Below are 21,182 nucleotides of genomic sequence, written 5' to 3'. Positions count from 1 at the left end.
ACAACAATGACTAGTAATAATATAGAACAAGTGTATGAGTACACCAGCATTACTCTTGCACTTTGGGGTCATTTTTGGGTAAAATAAAGGTGACCTGAATACAAGCACCGCAATACCGGGACTCATCTAGCAGCCTCCTAAGTGACTAATAGGCGTGGGACATCTACAGCATGGATCCACTGGACAAAGGGATGATTCGCCTGCTCAACAGGATGGCACAGGACTTGAGATTTCATGATGCTACTCAGAATGGTGCACAATTTAAACTATGTGAATTGTTTCTGGAATTTTCCATTTAGGTTGACCATGGGTTACTGAAACTGCAGAACGCAAAACAGCAGATAAGGGGGGACTACTGTACGGCTAGTAAGTTTGATTTCACCAAATCATGCCGACAAGTCCTTGCATTTTGTTTTGATTAGAACTAGCATTTCAGGGAAATCAGGACGACTTAAGTTTTGGCTATGTGGCTATGGGTGGTTGACCTTGGGGTCTATCTAATCTTTAACACTATACTATCTATCAAATAGAATTCCCTAAAACCAGAACGATAATTTTGGACTATTCATATAGAATCAACTTTGTCATACTGAAAGCTTTTATTGCAAAGTGAGTTTACATGTGATACATGACGCAAGCAGCAAAAAAGTTGGCAGTTTTTTTTATTAGCTGCAGGAGTGACTTTGAAATGGTTACCTGAATAGTGATCAAAACCTCAGAAAGCTTTCTCTTCATCTTTTCTGACCAGACAATTCCACTGCTCAAAAATCTCAATGAAAAATAAAGTGACAAACTAAAGACAGAGTACAATGTTAGTTTCTGGAATTTTATTATTTTTAATACATACATTTCACAAACAGAAACCCTCTAAAACCACACACAATTCCACAACCAAATGTTTCAATTTTATCAACATTCTTTAACTATTTACACTGTCTTTCCTCAACAAAAGTGCAATCCAAGACATCTTGACAAGAAATCTTTACTGACAAGAATTTATTTTTGAGCTGGTTTTAATGGAGCCCATCCATTATATTTTCTTTCAATTACCCGGAATATTCAGTGAACAGGACATAAGAGCTGAACTGGGTTAGGCAGCATCCTATTATAGGAAATAAAACACTAAACAAGAACACTTTCTCCCCACTTCCTTCCCAACCTCCAATGAAAGTTACTCAACAGCTGCTACCAGGACACAAAACAGAAAAGCAAACTGGAGTTCTTGACCTAGACACAGGAGAACAGACTGTGTATTAAGCATCAGTCTTGCAGGACTAAACAAAAGACTTAGCAAATTAGTTTTGGTGCTCTAATAAGGTACATATCCGTCTTATCTGTTAGTTTTAGAGTTCAAATACCTAATAAGATTCTTTTTTGATGAGTTAATTTTCCCCCAACATATATGAAAATAACTTTTACTCAGAAAATGAACTTCTTGAACAAAACCTAGAAGTTAAAGGGCATTTAAGGAAAGCTCCTCTGTAACTAGAATGGGATAATTCACCCAACTCCCCAACTTCATGGCACCATGTCTATCTTTTAAAGTATAAACCCATTATATCAACTGCTTCAAATGTAACAAGAGAATGAAGAGGTGAGATGGCCTGAAGAGAAAACAATCAATCAGAAATTGTCCTCTCACTAAACTAAAGCAGATCATTGTATCTGCTCAAGGTATAAAACTCTTAAAAATAAATAATTAAAAAATATTAAGAATAGATGAAAAATCACTTTGAAATTATTAGTCACTCTTAAGACTGCTTCATTTTACTGAACACTATTCATCAGAAAAACAAACTGGATCTCTTGGGTAACTAATATCCTTTTAGTATCCTAACTACAACAAAAATACTAACCTTTTTTGATATATTCCAATTCCAATCAAAGTATTCAGGGCAAGCTTGGGGTACTGAGTCAGTAGATTTCCAAAATAAGATTTATCTTCATGGTGTTGAATACTCGATTATATTTTATTCCCAAATCAGCCAGATTTTCCCTCTAGACAAGAATGAATCGTCTTAAAGGCAAAAGATATTCCCAGATATGCTTCATGCTCTTATGCTTTTCTCTTTAAGTAACATCCACAGAATCCTTACTTTAGCATCGAAATAATGTCCAAGAGTAAACTTTACCCAATTACAGTAAAACCTCATCCTATTTATTGTTCAGGGGGTAGAAAGCCATCTAAAAAGGCAACATGGAAAACAGCATACACTACACTGACGGCAGTTCTAAATTCAGGAGCTTGCTGAATGCAACGTATAGGTCAATTATAAGCTTCAGAACAACAATATAAAGCAGGTTTCACTATAAAATTTTAGGTGGGTTAAAGATCAGCATCATAAATATTTTACTATTTAAATTCAGAAATAAAATCCAAATGGTATTACGAGGACAAGAGAAACTTAGCACTTTTTGCATCTGGGTACAGGAGAGAATCAATAAGGAGAGAGTTAATTCACCACTACAGCTTTGTGCATTAAAGACGAGTTTGCAGAAAGCTATGTCTTACAATCCTCTTTTAGTTGCATCAAACACTGTCAGTTCAATGACTTTCTACTTCTTATAGGCATTTTATGCATTTCTTCCCACTGAAATGTTTTTTCAGATGATCAAACACCAACCTAGATGCAGCAAACCAAATCATCCAAACTGAAAGATGAATGATATTAGTGAATAACATTGGTTCTTTAATGCTGCATTGTTTCAAACAAAACATCAAATACTTCATATAGAACTGAAACTTGGCCAGGCGCAGTGACTCACGCCTGTAATCCCAGCACTTCGGTAGGCCGAGGCAGGCAGATCACAAGGTCAGGAGATCTAGACCATCCTAGCTAACATGGTGAAATGCTGTCTCTACTAAAAATACAAAAAATTAGCCGGGTGTGGTGGCACGTGCCTATAGTCCCAGCTACCTGGGAGGCTGGGACAGGAGAATCGCTTGAATCCAGGAGGCAGAGGTTGCAGTGAGCTGAGATCGCACTACTGCACTCCAGCCTGGGTGACAGAGTGAGACTCCATCTCAAAAAAAAGAAAAAAAGAACTGAAACTCACGTGCAATATTGCCTAAATACTTCTGAAAAGAAAAACCACACAGTAAAAAAAAAAAAAAAAGTATAAACCAAATGAGTAACATAAAATGTTCACATCAACCCCAAATTTGGCTATTCATAAAATGATTTTCTGCATTCTTTTAGCATATATGCACATCATACATGAAATTATCAAATTAATTTTTGAGAAATCATATTCCAATTCTATAAGGGTATGCAACGTCAGTCTATTTAAAGCATTAAAATCTACTGAACCAAAGGCTGTATTTTGGAATGCCCAATGCTCTGACTAATCAAGTTCTATATATATGATCATCTTTTTTCATCAACAGTAAGGTATCATGGGCTTTTTAGAATGGTCTATTTTTCAAACATACTGCTATGCATTAAAATCATTGATTTTCCAAAACATACTTTTAAAAGAAATAGTAAAATTATTTTCTTCATCATCCTTTCACACTTTTTTCCCTTCCCTCTTAAGGTCAAATCTTTGATTTTGGAAACTCAGAATTAATTGGTTAAACATGGCCATAAGCAATTTTGAGGACAATAAGTGTGGCAATTATTGGTTCTGAAGCTCACCAGTTAGATTCTGTGGCTGAAAGATTTACCTGTGAGAAGAACCTGACACCAAATGACACTTCAACAGTGCAACCTGTAATAAATCATCACTGCCCAAATCAGGTTATTCATGGGTTCTCCTTCAGAGCTATATTACCAACTTCAAAGACACAATTTAAATGATTGAGTTCTGCCTTCTTGTATTATTTCCAAATTCATTTCACATATTCTGTTATAGGTCAGTTTACCTAAACATATTTGCAACACTAATATCTTTCATATGTCTTACAATTTGGATATTATTTTCAGCATGAAAAATGAACTGGCAAATTACAATAGTGATAGAAACAGCACTTGTGCCACTTTCAGGTCACCTGTCAGTGTGAGTAAACTGCCTGCCCATGTGTGCTGCAGAACACTAGGCTGAGATAGACTAATGCACTATTAGCTCTCCAGGCACAGACTTACATTCACTTGTCACATATTTTTCCAAAGGCCCAAGGAAGATCTAAAAGAAGGTTTTTAGAAAGTTAACATTTTAGTAAGAGTTTCCTTCCAACTCCTATCAAGCTCTTAGTTTATAACCACAAATTCCTTTCCTAAATTCACCCCATCCTCCCCACCATCTTAAAGCTGCATCAAAGATTCTTGGTAAGAGTGAACCCCAACCCAAATGCACAGGATTACCCATCTGGGCTCTGGTCAAAACCACAGACTAACACTCGGGAATCAAGACACGGCAAGGGCAGCCCCTATTTTAGTGGCACACATACAACAAAGTAACTCTCCTTTAAATTAGAAAAGAAATTAATGTCACAGAATGTTTCCCTATAAAAGATATGTAATAAAGTAATAATATCAATAAAATAGCTATTACTAAAGCAAAGCTTTCATCAATAAGCTTCGAGAACTTTGAAGGAGGAAAATGGCTTCACGAAGTGGTAGTCCAGGTTCCCACAGTGTGGACACTGCTGGACGTTGCTATATTCGGAGAAGTACTGCATCCCAATCCTCACGTCGATCACCGGCTTCCCACAGTGCTTACAGTTCAGGCGGGCCTGGGGGAAACAGACACCATCAGCCACAACACCCCTCCGCTTCCCAACACTTGTCAAAGTCATCCAAACCAAAATGCTGGGAAACTGATCAAGGGCTTTGCAAAGCATCCCTTTTACTACCAAAAACATGGAAACGGGGTATACCTGAAAGACTCCCAACTTCTCTCCTGATATGCAGCACTGCTAGCTGTTTCACCTACTTATGAGAAGAAAATTCTAAACTACTACTGCCTAAATGCTCTCCACTGAAGTTCCCTAACAATAAGAAACCCCTCCCCCTGGATTTTAAGACAGCGGCTGAAGCTGACTTCCCTCACCCAAACCTCCACGAAACTTCTTTGAAATTTCATTTTTCATTCTACTCTATAGAAAAGTTGCATTTTCTTTGATGTAAAAATAAAATTTCCCAAGATACTCAAGTAAAATTAGCAATCCAGGAAGTGCGGTGCTGGTCTGAGGCTTCTGGAGTTCCCAGCACCCTGCATCTTCACTCACGCCTAGCCTCTCCGTAACAGCACAGTCCTGGAACCTTTCAGCAATGGGTCCAGGACTTAAGTGAATAACCACAAATTATAAATAAAACAGACTCAATTTAGACTCATTTTAAAAATGTACTTAAAAGTATAATCTCAACTTGTTCTCAAAATACTCCTGGGAGGTAGGTAGTATTAGCTGACTTTTAGATAATGCAACTGAGGCACATGTGATAAAGCACCATGCCAAAGACCATGGTTAGAAAGCAGCAAGGCTGGAGTGAACCAAAGCAGCCTGCTGATCCTCAGCCACTGCAGGAACTACTTTTCTGTAACCTGAGATAAACACTCTTTTAACTACGTAATCTCTCTGAACAACATTAAAAGTGTGATTCTGAGCAAACCCGTCTTCACACTGTTATACCTTTCTAAGAATCAATTATTGCTTATTTTTGGCTACATCTTATTGAAGACTTCCCTTGATTCATTTAGTAGCGTCTAACACTTGTATCCTCACTGATTTTTTTAAATTAACAATAATCGAACATATTTTCCATTTCAGTAGGGGGCCAGAAAAGAAAGGTCTGGGCTTCAATTGTTTTAAGGAAGAAATACAGTGCATGGTGAATACCAAGAGGCTGGGTGTGGCAGGATGCTGTTCTGTTTTTCCTCCTAAAGACATGGAAATAATCTCATTGCCTTTCAATGGTGTACCAGAAAGAACACCAGAACAGGAGTCACACGGTGCAGTCATGGCTGTGACACAATGTATGTAGACCTGGGTAAAACATCCCAAGTTTGTAGGCCTCCATTGTATGAGGAAATAAGGAAGTCGGTCTAGATCCCAGGTCCTTTCCAGTGCTAATCTTCTGAGTTAACAGGCTCAAAAGTTCTTTCACTTCCTTATTTCTTTAATTTAAAAGATAATCTTCCACGGTGTGTGTGTGCAGAGGGGAGCCACTTCCTCTGGTTTCTCTCAAGAGCTGGCATCAAGGCACAATAACTATCATAAAATGCCACAGTGAATAACTACTGATAATAGTAAAGATACTCTCTTTACAAAAATCAAGCCATAATGCTAAAGACATAAAACTATGCAGTAACTAATGAAGTATGTATCAGCTATTTGTACTAAAAAACCAGGCTGGAACACTTTAGAGCAAAGAAAAATTTCTCTCCTGCCCATGAGAGTATCAAGGAATTACATAACAAGCTGTTTTCTTCCCCAAGCACTTGGAAATAAAGCAAGATATTTCCAAGCATTTTGTCTCCTGTGATTCTATAGGTTATTTGTGTTTTCATATGTGAATACTTCCCTCTTTTTCTGATGACAGCTAAATTTCAGATGTCCTCATAGCATGAGACAATGCCTCCTTTTAGTAGTGCTTTAAGGATTACAACCTCAAACACCTTACAAGGCATGCAATTCCTGGATAACTGTACTATCCCACAGAAAGAAAACAAGAAAATCCTGTCTATTTAAGAAAGTGACTTTCTTCCTTTTGAATAACATTTTTTCTATTAGAAATTTGTATAAGCTAATCATACAGAATCTTAGAAAATATACTCAAGCAAAAAGAAAACTAAAGGAACCATTCAGCCTCCCACCACTGAGACCATCTGGTAACAGGTTAGCAATTCCCTTTTCATGCTCACTTACTTACAAATGCAAGCATATTATTATACCATTTTATAACCTGTTCTTTTGACCTAATATACTGGAAATGCTTCCCACATAATTATATATTATTCTACAGTATTCCTTTTAATGACTGAATAGTATTCCACTAAATGACTACATTACAAGTAGTAACTCAGCCATCATTGCTGGACTGAATTTCTTCTTTATTGCCAGACGCATCTTCCCTACATTCACTTGGGGACAGAAGCCTAATATCACCCACTGCTCCCTCAGTGTGTTCAGTACCTACCTGACAACATGGAGAGGCAGCCAGGATGTCGTAGGTGTACATAGTGCCCAGCTGGTGCCAGCTGCCATCCCACCGTGACTTACACTTGATGCAGATGATCTTGTGAACCCCTTCCAGGCAGTCCACGCACACGGCATACAGGTGCATGAGTCTCCCTGTGCACAGAAGACACAAGGCTCTGAGTGGCCATCATGGAAATCACATTTCATCTCCAAGGAGATAAAAATGTTTCATCTACCAATTATAAGCAAAGATTTTATCATTTGGATAAATATAAAAAGAAAAATCAATATTTAGTACACAAGCTGTCCTTTCAGGATAATGATGAATTACTAGCTGTTGTCAATAAAACATGTATTTTAAGTTCAAGCATATTAAAAACTTGGCTTCAATTCACTTTTCCAAAAAGGGCTGCTGGGCTTACATAATGGGTCCATCCAAATTCAAGTAACAAAGCCACATACACTCAAAACCAGCCTGTACTGTATTCACGCAGGACTTCCTGCTCAAAAGTTTATGTTTAGCATATAGAGACTTAACCAACAACACTGATCTTGTCACAAGCTCTCTTGTGACAAGTCCCATCATAAAAATCAAAAGTCTGTCTTGGGGACTGATAGCCCAGAATTACACCACGACCAAAATTACTGTTAACTATCCTTGTCCTCAAAATGCTCAGCCATCACCACATCTAATTTAGGAACCAGAATTATATCTTACTCGTAATTTTTTAAAAGAAGTTCAATGTCTTATTATTCACCGAGCTCTTAAAAGTTACAACATGATCCCCCTCCATTATTTGATAACATCTTAATGTTAATAAAGGAAAGATGTCATCCTAGTGTATATGGAAACATCACAGTTTAAATAATTAGGAAAGAGTCAGAATGCCCAGAATCTGCCCAGGCAACGTATAACAGCAACATTTCTGCTCTGTGTGGAACCCAGGGCGCTTCCCCATGTTAAAAACTACCATCAGGAGAACACATAATCCTAAGTGGCCTCATATTCAGAATGTGCTGCTCACTGCCATCAGTCAGACTATGGGTCTTCAGCACTCAGTAGTAAGGATCAACCTGCTCCTTACCTGATGGAAAGGTATGTATGTTCCATCTACAGTACTTAGGGGGAGCCCTTCGTTTGCATTTACTTGCATGACCCCCTTCCTCCTTGAGGGCAAGAACCATGTCTTAGTCATCCTTGTAGACTCAGTGACTAGCACAGTGTCTGGGATGTGGAAAGCACTTTATAAGTGTATGTTGGGTAAATGGATGGGGCATGTTAACAGCCAAAGACAGATAACCTTGGGGGCCTTTATGCCAAAAGGGGGAAGGATGACAAGAACTTCTTGAAATACTGCCCACCTCTGCTCTACGGCATTGAAAATAAAAGGGTCTCACATGCCACATCTACTCTGGCCTCGGGGCATGTTAGGAAGTCCGTTCAAGGATCCAGGAGCCACTGGAAAAAACATTTGCACTCTCTGTCCTGCATACTCAATGCAATTCCCAAACATTCCCAGGTACAGAGGCCACAGCTGAGAAGGGTAAGGGCAGCCTTAGACACAGAAGTCAGGTGTTGCTAACGATGACCATAATGATGAAGACAGAGTAACTTTTACTAAGAGTTAACCGAGGGTATGGCACTATGCTACCAGCTCCATGTGAATCATTTCATTTAACCCTAACAGCAGCATTACAAAATAGACATTACTGTTGCTCCCACTTCTGAGAGTAGGAAGTGAGGCTTACAGAGCTGAGCAGCTTGCCCAAGTTCATAAGATTTAAGTAGCAAGTCCAGACTGATTCATGACTCTCGGATCCGTAACCTACAGGCAAACTCACTGGAACACCTGGTCTGGACTGAGTCTAGATTTGTTTCAGTTCTGCTACACATTGTCCTGACCACAGAGAATTTTGAATTTCTAAACCCTTTGTGAATTTAAACAAAAAGCCGATTCTTCAGAGAACAATCACATGTGGTTCAAAGTGGTAAAGAAGCCCAATAAGAACTTCTTAATTAGATCAATCTTAATAAATTAATGCTAAACAAAACCTATTTTCAGAGGGAAAGAGAGCAAACGAAGTCCAGAGACAGGGTCCGGGGAGGGCAGTGAGGGGTAAAGGGCAGGGCAAGGGAGTAGTAATCCAGAGAGGGCCACTGAACACAGCAAGTACTGCAGCAGCATGTCAGCCCCGCATGCTGTGCAATCCTGTGGCCTGCAGTGTGGCCCTTCTATTGGAGTTGAAAATGCTTTAAAAAACACATGGTCAGGCTAGGCACAGTGGCTCATGCCTGTAATCTCAGCATTTTGGGAGGCTGAAATGGGATGATCATTTGAGGCCAGGAGTTCAAGACCAGCCTGGGCAATAATACAGTGAGACCCCATCTCTTAAAAAAGTTTAGGGCTGGGCACAGTGGCTCACGCCTATAATCCCAGCACTTTGGGAGGCCAAGGCGGGTGGATCACCAGAGGTCAGGAGTTTGAGACCAGCCTGGCCAACATGGTGAAACCCCATCTCTACTAAAATATAAAAAAATTAGCAGGGCGTGGTGGCGGCGCCTGTAGTCCCAGCTACTCATGAGGCTGAGGCAGGAGAATCGCTTGAACCCAGAAGCAAAGGCTGCAGTGAGCCGAGATAGCACCACTGCACTCCAGCCTGGGCAACAAAAGTGAAACCCCGTCACACACAAAAAAACAACAACAAACAACAACAACAACAACAACAACAAGTTTAAACAAATTAAATAAGCCGAGTGTGGTGGCTTGAGCCTACAGTCCTAGCTACTGGAGAAGCTGGGGCAGGAGGACTGCTTGAGCTCAGCAGTCCAAGGCTGCAGTAGCTATGATCACTCTGCTGCTTTCCAGCCAGCCAGGGTGACAGACTGAGATACTCAAAAAAAAAAGAAAGAAAGAAAAAAAAAGAAAAATAGAAGAATGTGTGGTCAGTAATTGGTGATTGAAGACATGATTTAATTTTCTTACTACAAATAAGACGGCATGGATTTCTCAAAGATGTGGCAATAAAAATGCTGATATGTGGTCAAGGCCTCACTTGTGGCAATGATAACTTCTCTGGTAATGATTAAACACCCTGATCTTCAGGTTTTACATCAAACGTTCAATTTCTCAGTATCTTTGTGGGCACATCTAATATGCGCATTATCTATTTATGTATGTCTATGTTTTGATGTGTATATATACGCACACACAAGTACTCAGGCCTAATTTTCACCTCTTTTCTTCATCTGCTCCCTGAAAGGTACTCTCAAGATTTGGTCGTGGGTTTATCATATCCTCCTTCCTTTTTTTTCTCTTTTCTTCCTATCCAAGAGCTCTTCCACCCTTAGGATTTTAACCACCACTGTTATAAACTCCCAGTGTTCAACCCAAATGCTTATTTTTAACCATGTTTGCTAGACATCTCCACACAAAAGTCCCAACATCCCTTCAAACCCAACACACAGAAACCTCATCTTCTGCCCGCAAAACCAGGCCCTTTCCCCACCTTTATCTACCCATCTCCTTTCTCTATTCTTGCACCATTTATCTGGTCTAGAAACAAAGTGAATTTTGTTTCTGAATTCACAAGCTGTAATTTTTCTTTAAAATAACCTCTTGACAATATCCCCTCCCTTCCATTCTGTCCACACCTTTTATCTCCTTGCATCTAGACTACAAAGTCTCAACTCTGTCTCTAGATCCCACCCCTTTCAAACCCCTTTCCCGCACCTTTCCTCCATGTGACTGCCCGCTTTAAAAAAACACTGAAAATCTTTCCATTCACATTCATAAAGAATATATAGCAAAGTTCTTTATTATGGCTTGAAAGTACTTCTGCAATCTGTTCTCTCCCTTCTCTCCCTATCCTACTCCTTTCCCACTCTAGAACACCCTTGGCTCCAACCAAACAGTTCTCTCCCTATCTCCTGATCGCAACCTGCCCTTCTTCTTTTTAACCACCCTTCCTTTGCTTGCAGGCACTCCCTCCTCATCAACAAACACCTGACCTGGGTAGACCCTCTGCTTACCAAGATCCAGTCCACCTTTTGACATCAGCATTCATGCTGCCTCTTTTTACGAACCAAGCCAAAGTGGTCCCTTCCTCTGGAAATTATAGGATACTTAATGTACATCATATCCAGGTATGATACTAGAACTTTAAGCCTGGTAAGTTAGTTACATTTTATAAAAGCATCTTATCCTAAGATTATAAATTGATGACAAGCAAGAACTGATAGTACCCAGCATGTGTGAAATCCGTAAGTTTGATCAACTGATGAATGGATTACATGACAATAATCTGTCCATCATGGATAGAAAAAGAACACTACTATTCTCATATCTGCTGTACCCATATTCATCTTCATAAAAAATGTTTCAAGTTTTACAATGGAGAAATAAAGGTGTTTCCATCCACTTCCCTCTAAAATTACCCCCAAACAGGATAAAAAAACAAAAGCACAAACTCCATCTTCCATGAAACAATGAGGTTATTTCAACCCTGAATTAAACTATATGAAGTCAGAAAGTAGACTGAGGGATAGTAAATGGTTAAGCTCAGAAACTGGACAAGCACCGGGGAGTTCGTAGGGAGCAATAAGTTACAAACAACCATAAATTCTATGCAGCACTTTCCATCAAAAAGCAGAGTATTTCAGCATCATCTGAACCTGGGCTAGACTTAGGACTTATACTGATGAACAAAATGTGACAGGAGTGATGTTACTCAGTTCCAAGCTTAAGCCTCTAGAGACAGACTCTGCAGCTTCCACTTACATCTCTTGAATGCTATCCTGAGAGCAACATGTGAAAAAGTCCAAGCTAGCCTACTGGAAGATGAAAGACTACATGGAACACAGACAAGCCATTCCGGCTGAGGCCCCCTAAGCCAACCTAACAATCCACCCACAGAATTGTGAGAAGTCATTAAATTATCCTTTTAAACCACTAAGTTTTGGAATGCTCTGCTTTATAACAAATGCTACAAGATAAAGGGAGTTAGGTACAATTCTCAAAATGAAAGAGACTACTCTCTGCAATTTCAGCTCCCTTTCCTTGCTCACAAAGGTAGCACAAGAAATTACATACATGAAACAAGAAGAGAATGCTATTAAAAAGAGCTCCTGGAAATTAAAAATGTAAGAACAGAAAATTTTAAACTCCGTAAAAACACCAAAATAAAAAGTCAAGGAAATTTTCCATAAAGCAGAATAAAGAGATGAATAGGGCCATGTATATATTTATTATATATCCTTTATTATATATAAAATAAAGGAGTTCTCCACTCCAACAAAAAAAATAATCTAAGGGGTCTAATATCTGATTAATCAGAGTTTCACAGAATTTTTTAAAAGTGAAAATAGGGTAGCGGAAATTGTCAAAGAAATAATACAAAAACAAATTTCTCCAAATGGAAGATGGTAAGTTTATAGAGCCAAAGGGCCAAGAGAGTACAGAAAGCACGACAAATAGAGGAAACTGTGTAAAAGACCCACATATGGTGAAATTTCAGAACATTAGGGATATATGAAGAAAATCTTAAAACCTTCATGGAGGGGTGGAGATGGAGGCAAAGACAGGAATAAGAGTAACATCAGACCCCTCAAAATAGCGACATTGTAAGATGGGAGACAGTAAAGAAATGTCTTCAAAATTCCAAGGGGAAAATATGTATAACTTAGAAGACTACAGCCAGCTAAATAGCAATGAAGAGTGAAGATAAAATCAGGATATTCTCAGACGTTGAAAGTCTCAAATCATCTATTCCCATGCTCCCTTTCTCAAAAAGCTCCTGGGGGATGTTTCCTAAAAGCCGAGAGAATAAACCGAGAAAAAAATAAAATATTGAGATCTAGGAAACAAGATTTTTAAAAATAGGACAGAAATGAAGGCATTCCTAGAAGGACAGCTATGTGGTACACCAGGTCCTGAGTGCACCAGGACAGGTAGAAGCAGGAGGGTAAGAGTCTCCACGAGGGGCATTTTCAGGGGCAAAAATTTTTTTTCCAAAAAAAATCTGACAGGTATGTGGAAATGTCTTTGAAAGATGGTTTGTAAAGCTGCTGGAGAGTGAGAACTAGCCAAAAAAAAAAAAAAAAAAACTATGCAAATCAAAATAATCAATTAACCCTAATAAAAACAAAAGGAGTCCTAGACTATATGGTACTATATAATAAGATAAAACCCTATACTTCTTGGCTCAATGTTAAATATATATATTCATATTAGTAAACGTTAAGGATTTAACTAATAATTGTGGTATCTTATCCTGAGAGGAAGGAGGAGGGGGATGCACAGTCATCCACCTTCAAAGCCATTCAATAAACAGATAATATGTAAAGCTGGAGAATGAAGACAGCAGTATTTACAATCACGATGTCAAAAACTTGAAGCATCAGCTAAGATTTGAAAATGTTTGTCTGGGTACTGACACAGCAGGGTTGGTGGGAAGGAGACAGGTGGGGATATATCATTTTTACAACAAGCTTTTTAGCACACATTTAAAGTGTAAACATGTTATATGTGATGTGTCTCATCTTTATGGAAGTTCCTTAGTTGTACATGAACTGACAGATTTCTTATACTAACCAACCTCGTGTCATTCAATTTATGGCTGAAATGTACCAAATCCTTATATGTCATCCACAGGAATAATAAGCTTCCCCATCGCCCCTCCTTCCACCACCACCACCGGGCTAATGTCTGAGCTTTCAATAATCCTGTTTACCTTTTGCTGCTATCAACACACTCTCATCTTTCATAAACTTCAAAATTAATTCAACTAATCTAAAAATACCTTGGCCCTTTTCTGACCACTGCTTTTCCTCACTGTTATGTTTATAAGGATCTAAGAGGATACACAGCTAGATGGGCCCATTAAACAGGTTTACAGTAAGTGACAAATATGCAACAACTCCACTAATTTCCTTCCCCATTATGCAAAACCATACACCGGCAATCCTCTCTTCAAATTACAGAAGACACAAAATTATCCGCTAGGACAACTGTACTTGGTACTGTGACATCAGAGTAAAAAATCACCGCGTCACTGGGCGAAGCTGAAATATTCAAATGTTACCTAGCACCTGACTAGAACAAAAAAACAACACTGGTGAAAACTACACCAAAATAGAGCAATCTGTCTTGTTTGTTGTTTGGTTTTTAACAAACAGAAAGCAGGCAAGGTGAATTAACACCTATACCTTGAAGGTGACAAGGAACATCATATTCGATCTCATCATGTCTCGACGGGCTTAGGAACAAAGTTCCATCCACCAGTGGGAACTGTTCGAACACCGGGAGCGCCCGGTGGCACAGGGCACAGTTTACCACGTTTCTGTGGCTGGCACTGAGCGCGGCCAGAATGAACTTCCGCAAGTCTTCCCCCTGGCCCACTTGGGCATCGTCTTCCATGCGCACGTGGAAAGTGTTCAGCTTATGCCTGGGGATGTGAGTGAGGAGCTCGGAGAGGTCCAGCCGCCGAAGGAACTGCACGGGGGTGTCGAAGTGTCCCCCCCTGTGAACTGACAACCCCGCAGGGCTGTAATCAAAGTGGGCATTTCTGAACACATGGCCCCCAGCCATGGCCTTCTTGTGAGGCTCCAGATGGATGGCGTTCTTTAAGAACTCCCCGAGGTATCTGGAGGAGCGGGGGCCGCTGAAGTGGGCAGGAGAGAGGATGGAGTAGCCCGTGGGTGGGGACTGGCCCGGGGAGCCACCGGGGGAACGGGCACCGTAGGCTGCAGCACCCACTGCCTTCTCCTGGGAGTTCTGCCGGTCCATGGAATGCCGGCGGGGGAGGTCGTGGCTTGGGCCTTTCTGGGGCTTATTTGGGGGCCTGCACTTTTTTGCCTCCTCCGCCGCCTCACCAGGAGGCCTCCCTGTGTTCTTCTCAGAGCCAGACTTCTTCTTTTTCTCGTCCTGCATCCGCTTCACCTGATACCAGTCTGTGTCCTTCTTCAAGTGGCCCTGGCCACAGCGGCAGGAGCAGAAGCGGAAGGCCAGGTCGTAGCCCTTCTTTGTCCACATGTTCTGGCGGCATTGCTTCTCGTTCCAGCTGCGCGCGCGGCCGATGCAGTTGAACTGGACGAGGATGCTGCTCTCCCACTCGTAGAAGCACTGCAGGTGCATCCAGGTGCTGCAGGGGCAGTGCTCGTTGTTGCACACCACCTTCTGGTAGTCGTCCTTCTCCAGGTCCACCGGCCTACCGAAGCTGCAGATCAGGGGAGTGGCACATGGGGCTTCTGGGGGAGGAATAAAGAGAGAACAGATTTCAGATTTTTGGATTAGGGGTACTCAACCTGTACTTGCAACAGTATGGTATAAGGTTTTTCTAAGACATGAATATAATGAAAGGCAGTTCCAGGGTTCCTTTAAAGATGAATCACTCCAGTGAACCAGGGAATAATATGATGAAGCTACTTAACCAACCAGTCTGGTGGAATCTCTAAAAAGGACCTTCAAAGCCCTTCATCCCGAGCTTTAGGTTGTCCTGAATACCAGAAAGCCGCTGGAACATAGACGGTCTCATACCCATTTCTCGTCTAAGGTGGTCTGACACCCAATGGCAGGGATATTGAATCAAACTAATTGTTGGTCTACACAAAATTACAAAGCCAGGCTGTGAAGGAAAAAACCAGAATTCTTCCAAAGCTACCAGGACAGGAAGTGGGAACAACATAGTTGTACTCTATCTTAAGTACATGTCCCACACACACTGTGCAAACAGCTAAGCCGGTTCCCAGAAAGGACAGAAAACATGGTGACAGAAAGTAGAATCCGCTAACCCAATTCTTAAGAAATAAACATGATTCATGGATATGGGAACTCCACTGATTCCTTACAGCTATTCAATGATAACTGAACATCTGAGCTTAGAATTTATTTCTAAAATGTCAAAAAGACATGATAGAGTCAGTAAAAAAAAAAAAAAAAAAAAAGTGGTTGCCACAGGGGGTGGGGGATGAGCAGGTGAAGCACAGAGGATTTTTAGGGCAGTGAATCTATTCCTGTGATACTATAATGGCAGATACACGTCATTATACATTTGTCAAAATCCACAGGATGTACAATACCAAAAGGGAACCCTAATGTCAACTATGAAATTAAGTGACAATGATGTGTAAATGTAGGTTCATCAATTGTAACATATGTACCATTCTGTGTTCATAGTGGGGGAGGCTGGAGGAGGGCAGGAGGTATATGGGAACACTCTATACCTCCAGTTTTTCTGTGAACTTAAATCTGCTCTAAAAAATAAAATCTGTTTTTTAAAATGAGAAATAAAAGGACATGTATGTATAAGTCCTGGTTCCATGGGATACTAGCCGTGTAAAAGTGAACTGGTTATTTCATCTGTTTAATCTTCCATTTCCTCAACCATAAATGGGCATAATTGTAGTAGCTACCTTATAGAGATTTTTTGAAGATTAAATAAGAAATGCTTATAAAGAGTTTAGCACAGTACCTGGCACATAAAGGATCATTAATGTTGTTGCTGCTGTTCTTGTCGTTAGCTGACTGTGACACAGCTTGGGATATTTTTATTTACAAAAGAAGCTGTGTAATAAGGTGGCCAGAGGTGGAAGGGGCTAATGTAGAGATGGCAAAACTGACCAAATGTGGGGCCAAACTGGGAGACTGAGAGTCTCATAGTGCAGGACCAAGGAAGGAAACCTGTTGCCACAGGCCCAAAAGAGTGGCTGTCGGTTGTATGAGCGGTGGGGGGCGGGGGGGGGGGGGGGAGGTTAGTGTGGCTCACAGGCTGGGATGACAAGGGTGCTTCAGGGAGTCACACAACTAACAGCCTTCCCCACTTGTGTCTTGGCATTTCTACAATTTTCAATACAATTCATCACTCCCTTACATTCTTGCTTGCATTTCCGTAGGGTTTTATACCATGCAGTTCTTTTGCCTCCCAATCCCCAAAATAAGTACTCTCCAGGACCAGTGCTCAGCATTTCTCTCCTCATCCTCTAGGCAGAAGCTAAAAACTACATCGCCAATTCTTAATGAGGGCACTACTGGCATCTGGACAATTCTCTTCCTGTAATGCACTGGACAGCCCAGTCCAGCACACTACAGGAAGCAAACATCACTGGGCCTGAGCACTCAGTATCTGTAGCCCACCCACCCCACCTTCCCCATCATGATACCCCCAATGTTCATAACACTTTCAAAGGGCCCCTTTGGAGGGCAGTACTACTCTCCCAATTGGGAACCACTGGGCTTGGTCATGAAGCAGTTTAGATTATGTGTATAGATGACAGAAGCTAAAGGCAGACTCCCAGGCTCAGAGTTCTGCTCTAGAAAGCTCCCCTGGTGGCAGCGTGGGGCACGGGACTGGAAGTAAGGGGGCCAGAGGGAGGGTGCTGCGGGTTGAGAAATAAGGAGTGCCTGTGCTTCAGGAGCAGTGTGAGAAGATGCTCGGAGAGAGAGAGTGTGTGTGTGAGAGTGTGAGAGAGAGTGTGTGTGTGTGTGTGTGTGTGTGTGTGTGTGAGAGAGAGTCCATGCTGACGGACAGCAATGTGGGAGCAGCAGGACAGGGAAGATGGAAAAAGACTTAGGGCTGCCCTATTTAGGACCCACTGATTTAGAAGTGCCTGTGTACCACTGAGGTGGAGGAGACATGAATTTGACTGGAGCTCAAGAGAGCTAGAGCTGTGAATACAGATGTGGAGTCACTCACCCACAGATGAAGGTCAAATCCCTAGGACTAATGAGATGCCCAAGAAAAACGGGAGGAGTGGGCAGAGACCAGAGGCCAGGAAAAGAATCCTGGGATGCAAGGACTGGAACCAAGGCTGGAGGAGAAGATTCCCCTGCAGAGATTGGTAAGAAATGAACTCAGAATTTACTGAAAAACAAGTCAGGAGAGAATTATGTCCAGGCAGTCAGGGGACAGCGCAGTGGCTCACGCCTGTAATCCCAGCACTTTCGAAGGCCGTGGCGGGTGGATCACCTGAGGTCAGGAGTTCGATACTAGACTGGCCAACATGATGAAACCCCATCTCTACTAAAAATACAAAAATTAGCTGGGTGTAGTGGCGCACACCTGTAATCCCAGCTACTCGGGAGGCTGAGGTGGGAGTATCACTTGAATTGGAAGACGAAGGTTGTAGTGAGTAGAGATTGCGCCACTGCACACCAGCCTGAGTGGCACAGTGAGACTCCCTTTAAAAAAAAAAAAAGAATGGAGAACTGCAAAATGTCCCAGAGCACCAGGTAACATCGGTGCTTCTCCACCTCTGCACTACAGACATTTGGGCTGGATCTCTGTTGTGGGAGCCATCCTGTAAGATGTCTAGCAGCAACCTCACTGTCCATCCCGTAGAGGCCAGCCCCACTCAATGTCTCCAGGCACTGCCAGGTATCCCCTAGGGGGTAAAATCACCCCGAGTTAAGAATTCACTGGATGCAATAAACCTGAAAAGTCCCAGCCAAAATGAGCAGTGAGCCAGGCACTGTCTCCTCACGGAGAACAGCTCCAGCGGGAATGATGGAGGGCAGGTCAGAGGTAGACAGTGAGGTGAAAAGGCAGAAACAGGGAGACTCCAGGAAACTCTTTCCAGAGGGTAACTGTAGGGCAGGGAAAGAGCATGGGCAGGGGACAGAAGACAGCAGAGGCTGAGCCTTAACACCATGTTCATGAGCTCAGGGAATACAGGCCAAAACCTCACGACAGCTTAAAGACATACGAGAGGGAACAAACCATGTGACTCCTCTACTCAACAACCTTCCCAACCTTATCCCTGCACACTGAACCACAGACACAACATTCCACCAAATCAATCAGCAGAGGGTGCTGGCAATGTGGACCCATAAAGCCTGTACAAATATTAGTTCTGTCATATGTTACAATTATCCCCTTCAGGTGTGGGATTCCAGGGCCTTGGCAAAATGGCCCTAAACCAATTTGTCTACCTCTATGTATTAATATTTGATCACCATGGTTTCCCCTTAATCTTCATTTGTCCAAATCCCATTCAGCCACTGACAGCAATTCACAGTTCAGACTCTGCAACCAGACTGCCTGAGTTGGAATCCAGGCAGGACCATTTATGAGCTGCATGCTCTTGGACAACTTACTTAACTTCTCTTTGTGTCAGTTTCCTCTGTATAAAATGCAGAAAACAACAGAATGTACCTTAAATGGTTCAGAAGAATGAAATGAAAAAAACTATACACATGAAATGCTGAGAAAGCACCTGGCATCTAGTAAACTTCCTCCCCACTCCTACTGCTTCAAGGCCCACCTCTCTACACACTAATTTTACCAGGATTGCCCCCCTATCCTGACTCCAACCCTTCTCCTCCCCTCCCTGATGGTCTGGCCCCAATCTTACTTGAGTCCCTCATCATGGGGACTCTTCATAATCCCCACCAGCTGACGACTCAGGAGAGGAAGCCTCTTACTCATCTTAGTGTTTCCAGCACCACTGGGCCCAGGCTTTGTAAAACTCCAGTGCTGAATAAAGTCGCATTAAAGATACTGGCTCACCAAACCCACACATGACAAGAGGAGCAGAAGTGAAAAAGAGAGCTGTAATCCTAGACAGTCAGACCTGGATGTACTGAAGCACAACAAAAAGAAGTAGAAGAGTGGTTTGAAACTGAGTAAATTCACCAGTCACCTGGGCTGTGACCTTTAGAGGCCTTTAAAATGTTAATTGGTCAATTATTAAGTGTAGTTGTTTTTATCTTGATCCTTCAGATGAAGAGCCTCGAAGTGAACGTCCCTGAAATGTAACCACAATAACCAAATTTTACTAACCCAAGACCAATAAAATCAAATTAGGTCAAAGGAAGATCTAACTAACATTTGCGTTCACAATATTCCAACTGTAAATGTTGAGACTGACTTGATATTTCTTTGAAAAGTATTTTCACACTAAAGAAAGGTGGCTTAAGAGAGGAAAAATTCTGTGTCTTTTCAAAAAGCAGCAAATATTTCATTTAACCAATACTGAGCACTTCCTACATGCCAGGTCTTGAGCTAAGAGCTCTAATGGTCTAACAGAAGTGCACACATGGAACACAGACAAGGTACCACAGCTGTGCCCCATCCCTGTCCCTTTAACAGTGTTTGTCATGTTCACAGCCATGCTCCACTGTTTCCTAACCAGAAAGCCTCTTCCTTGTATGGAGAGCCCCCACTCCAACTTGCCAGCCCTGCTTGTTTATAGTCAGCCACTTTGATGTGGCCTTGTGGGTAGGCTTCAAAAACAAATACAAAGCCAAGAGCATGTGAAATACACCCAGTAATACACACAACAGACACCTCACCCGATGACACACCAGCAGGGTGAGGCTCCCAGGGAGACAGGCAAAATGGGGTAACAGGGTGGACCTCGGGAATAGTCAGAGGATGTCTGACAATGCTTTTGCTGAAGTGTGTTGGCCTCTAAACTCGGACATTATTTCCTTCAAGGCTCGGTTCAAACATACTTTCCTCCCTCATTAGCACCACCCCTGCCCCCCAACACACACACCACACACACACATTGTCCAAACTGGAAAAGCAGCAGGGAATAACAGAAGAGAGGTGTTTGGTGCCAGGTCTGCTCCTGATTAGTTGTTTGACATTGAGCAGTTTTGTTTCCTCATCTGTAAAGTGGGGATAAAATGCTTGCCCTATTCAGCTCATGTACATGGAAACACTTTATAAATAGTAAAGTTTCATAAAAATGTTTGGTTATATGCTACCATAATTTTATACTGCTGTATTTCACTCCCCAGATAAATGCAAACTGCTCCAATGTTTTCTACTTTTTCCAATGTTTTGAACATGCCATACAGGTGTTTAGAAAATAAGTAAGTATGGCCGGGCACAGTGGCTCACGCCTGTAATTCCAGCACTTGGGAGGCTGAGGCCAGAGAATCACTTGTGGCCAGGAGTTAGAGAACAGCCTGGACAACATAGTGAGACTCCGTCTCCATGAAAATTTTAAAAAATTAGTTGGGCTCAGTGGCATGTGCCTATAGTCCCAGCTACTCAGGAGGCTGAGGTGGAAGGATCAAGTGAGTCGAGGAAATTGAGGCTGCAGTGAGCCTCGGCAATGAGTGAAACCTTGTCTCCAAACTAAGAACAGAACAGCAGT

At 41.7% G+C, this 21,182-nt stretch overlaps 1 protein-coding gene across 1 annotated transcript in view; it reads right to left on the bottom strand.

Annotated features, from left to right (window-relative positions):
- Window positions 1-805: 805 nt before the first annotated feature.
- Window positions 806-21,182, bottom strand: part of HECA (hdc homolog, cell cycle regulator) — a 45,796-nt gene continuing 25,419 nt past the window's right edge. Inside the window, exons 2-4 of the mRNA XM_527517.7 lie at window positions 14,286-15,326; window positions 7,080-7,234; window positions 806-4,675 (exon numbers count right to left, since the gene is read on the bottom strand). Coding sequence (XP_527517.5) covers window positions 4,511-4,675; window positions 7,080-7,234; window positions 14,286-15,326 — 1,361 coding nt within the window. The 3' untranslated portion in view covers window positions 806-4,510. The remainder of the gene's footprint in view (window positions 4,676-7,079; window positions 7,235-14,285; window positions 15,327-21,182) is intronic.

The sequence above is a fragment of the Pan troglodytes genome, chromosome 5 (assembly GCF_028858775.2).
Source record: "Pan troglodytes isolate AG18354 chromosome 5, NHGRI_mPanTro3-v2.0_pri, whole genome shotgun sequence".
Classification (NCBI taxonomy): domain Eukaryota; kingdom Metazoa; phylum Chordata; class Mammalia; order Primates; family Hominidae; genus Pan; species Pan troglodytes.
This window is presented reverse-complemented; position numbering and strand designations above follow the sequence as displayed.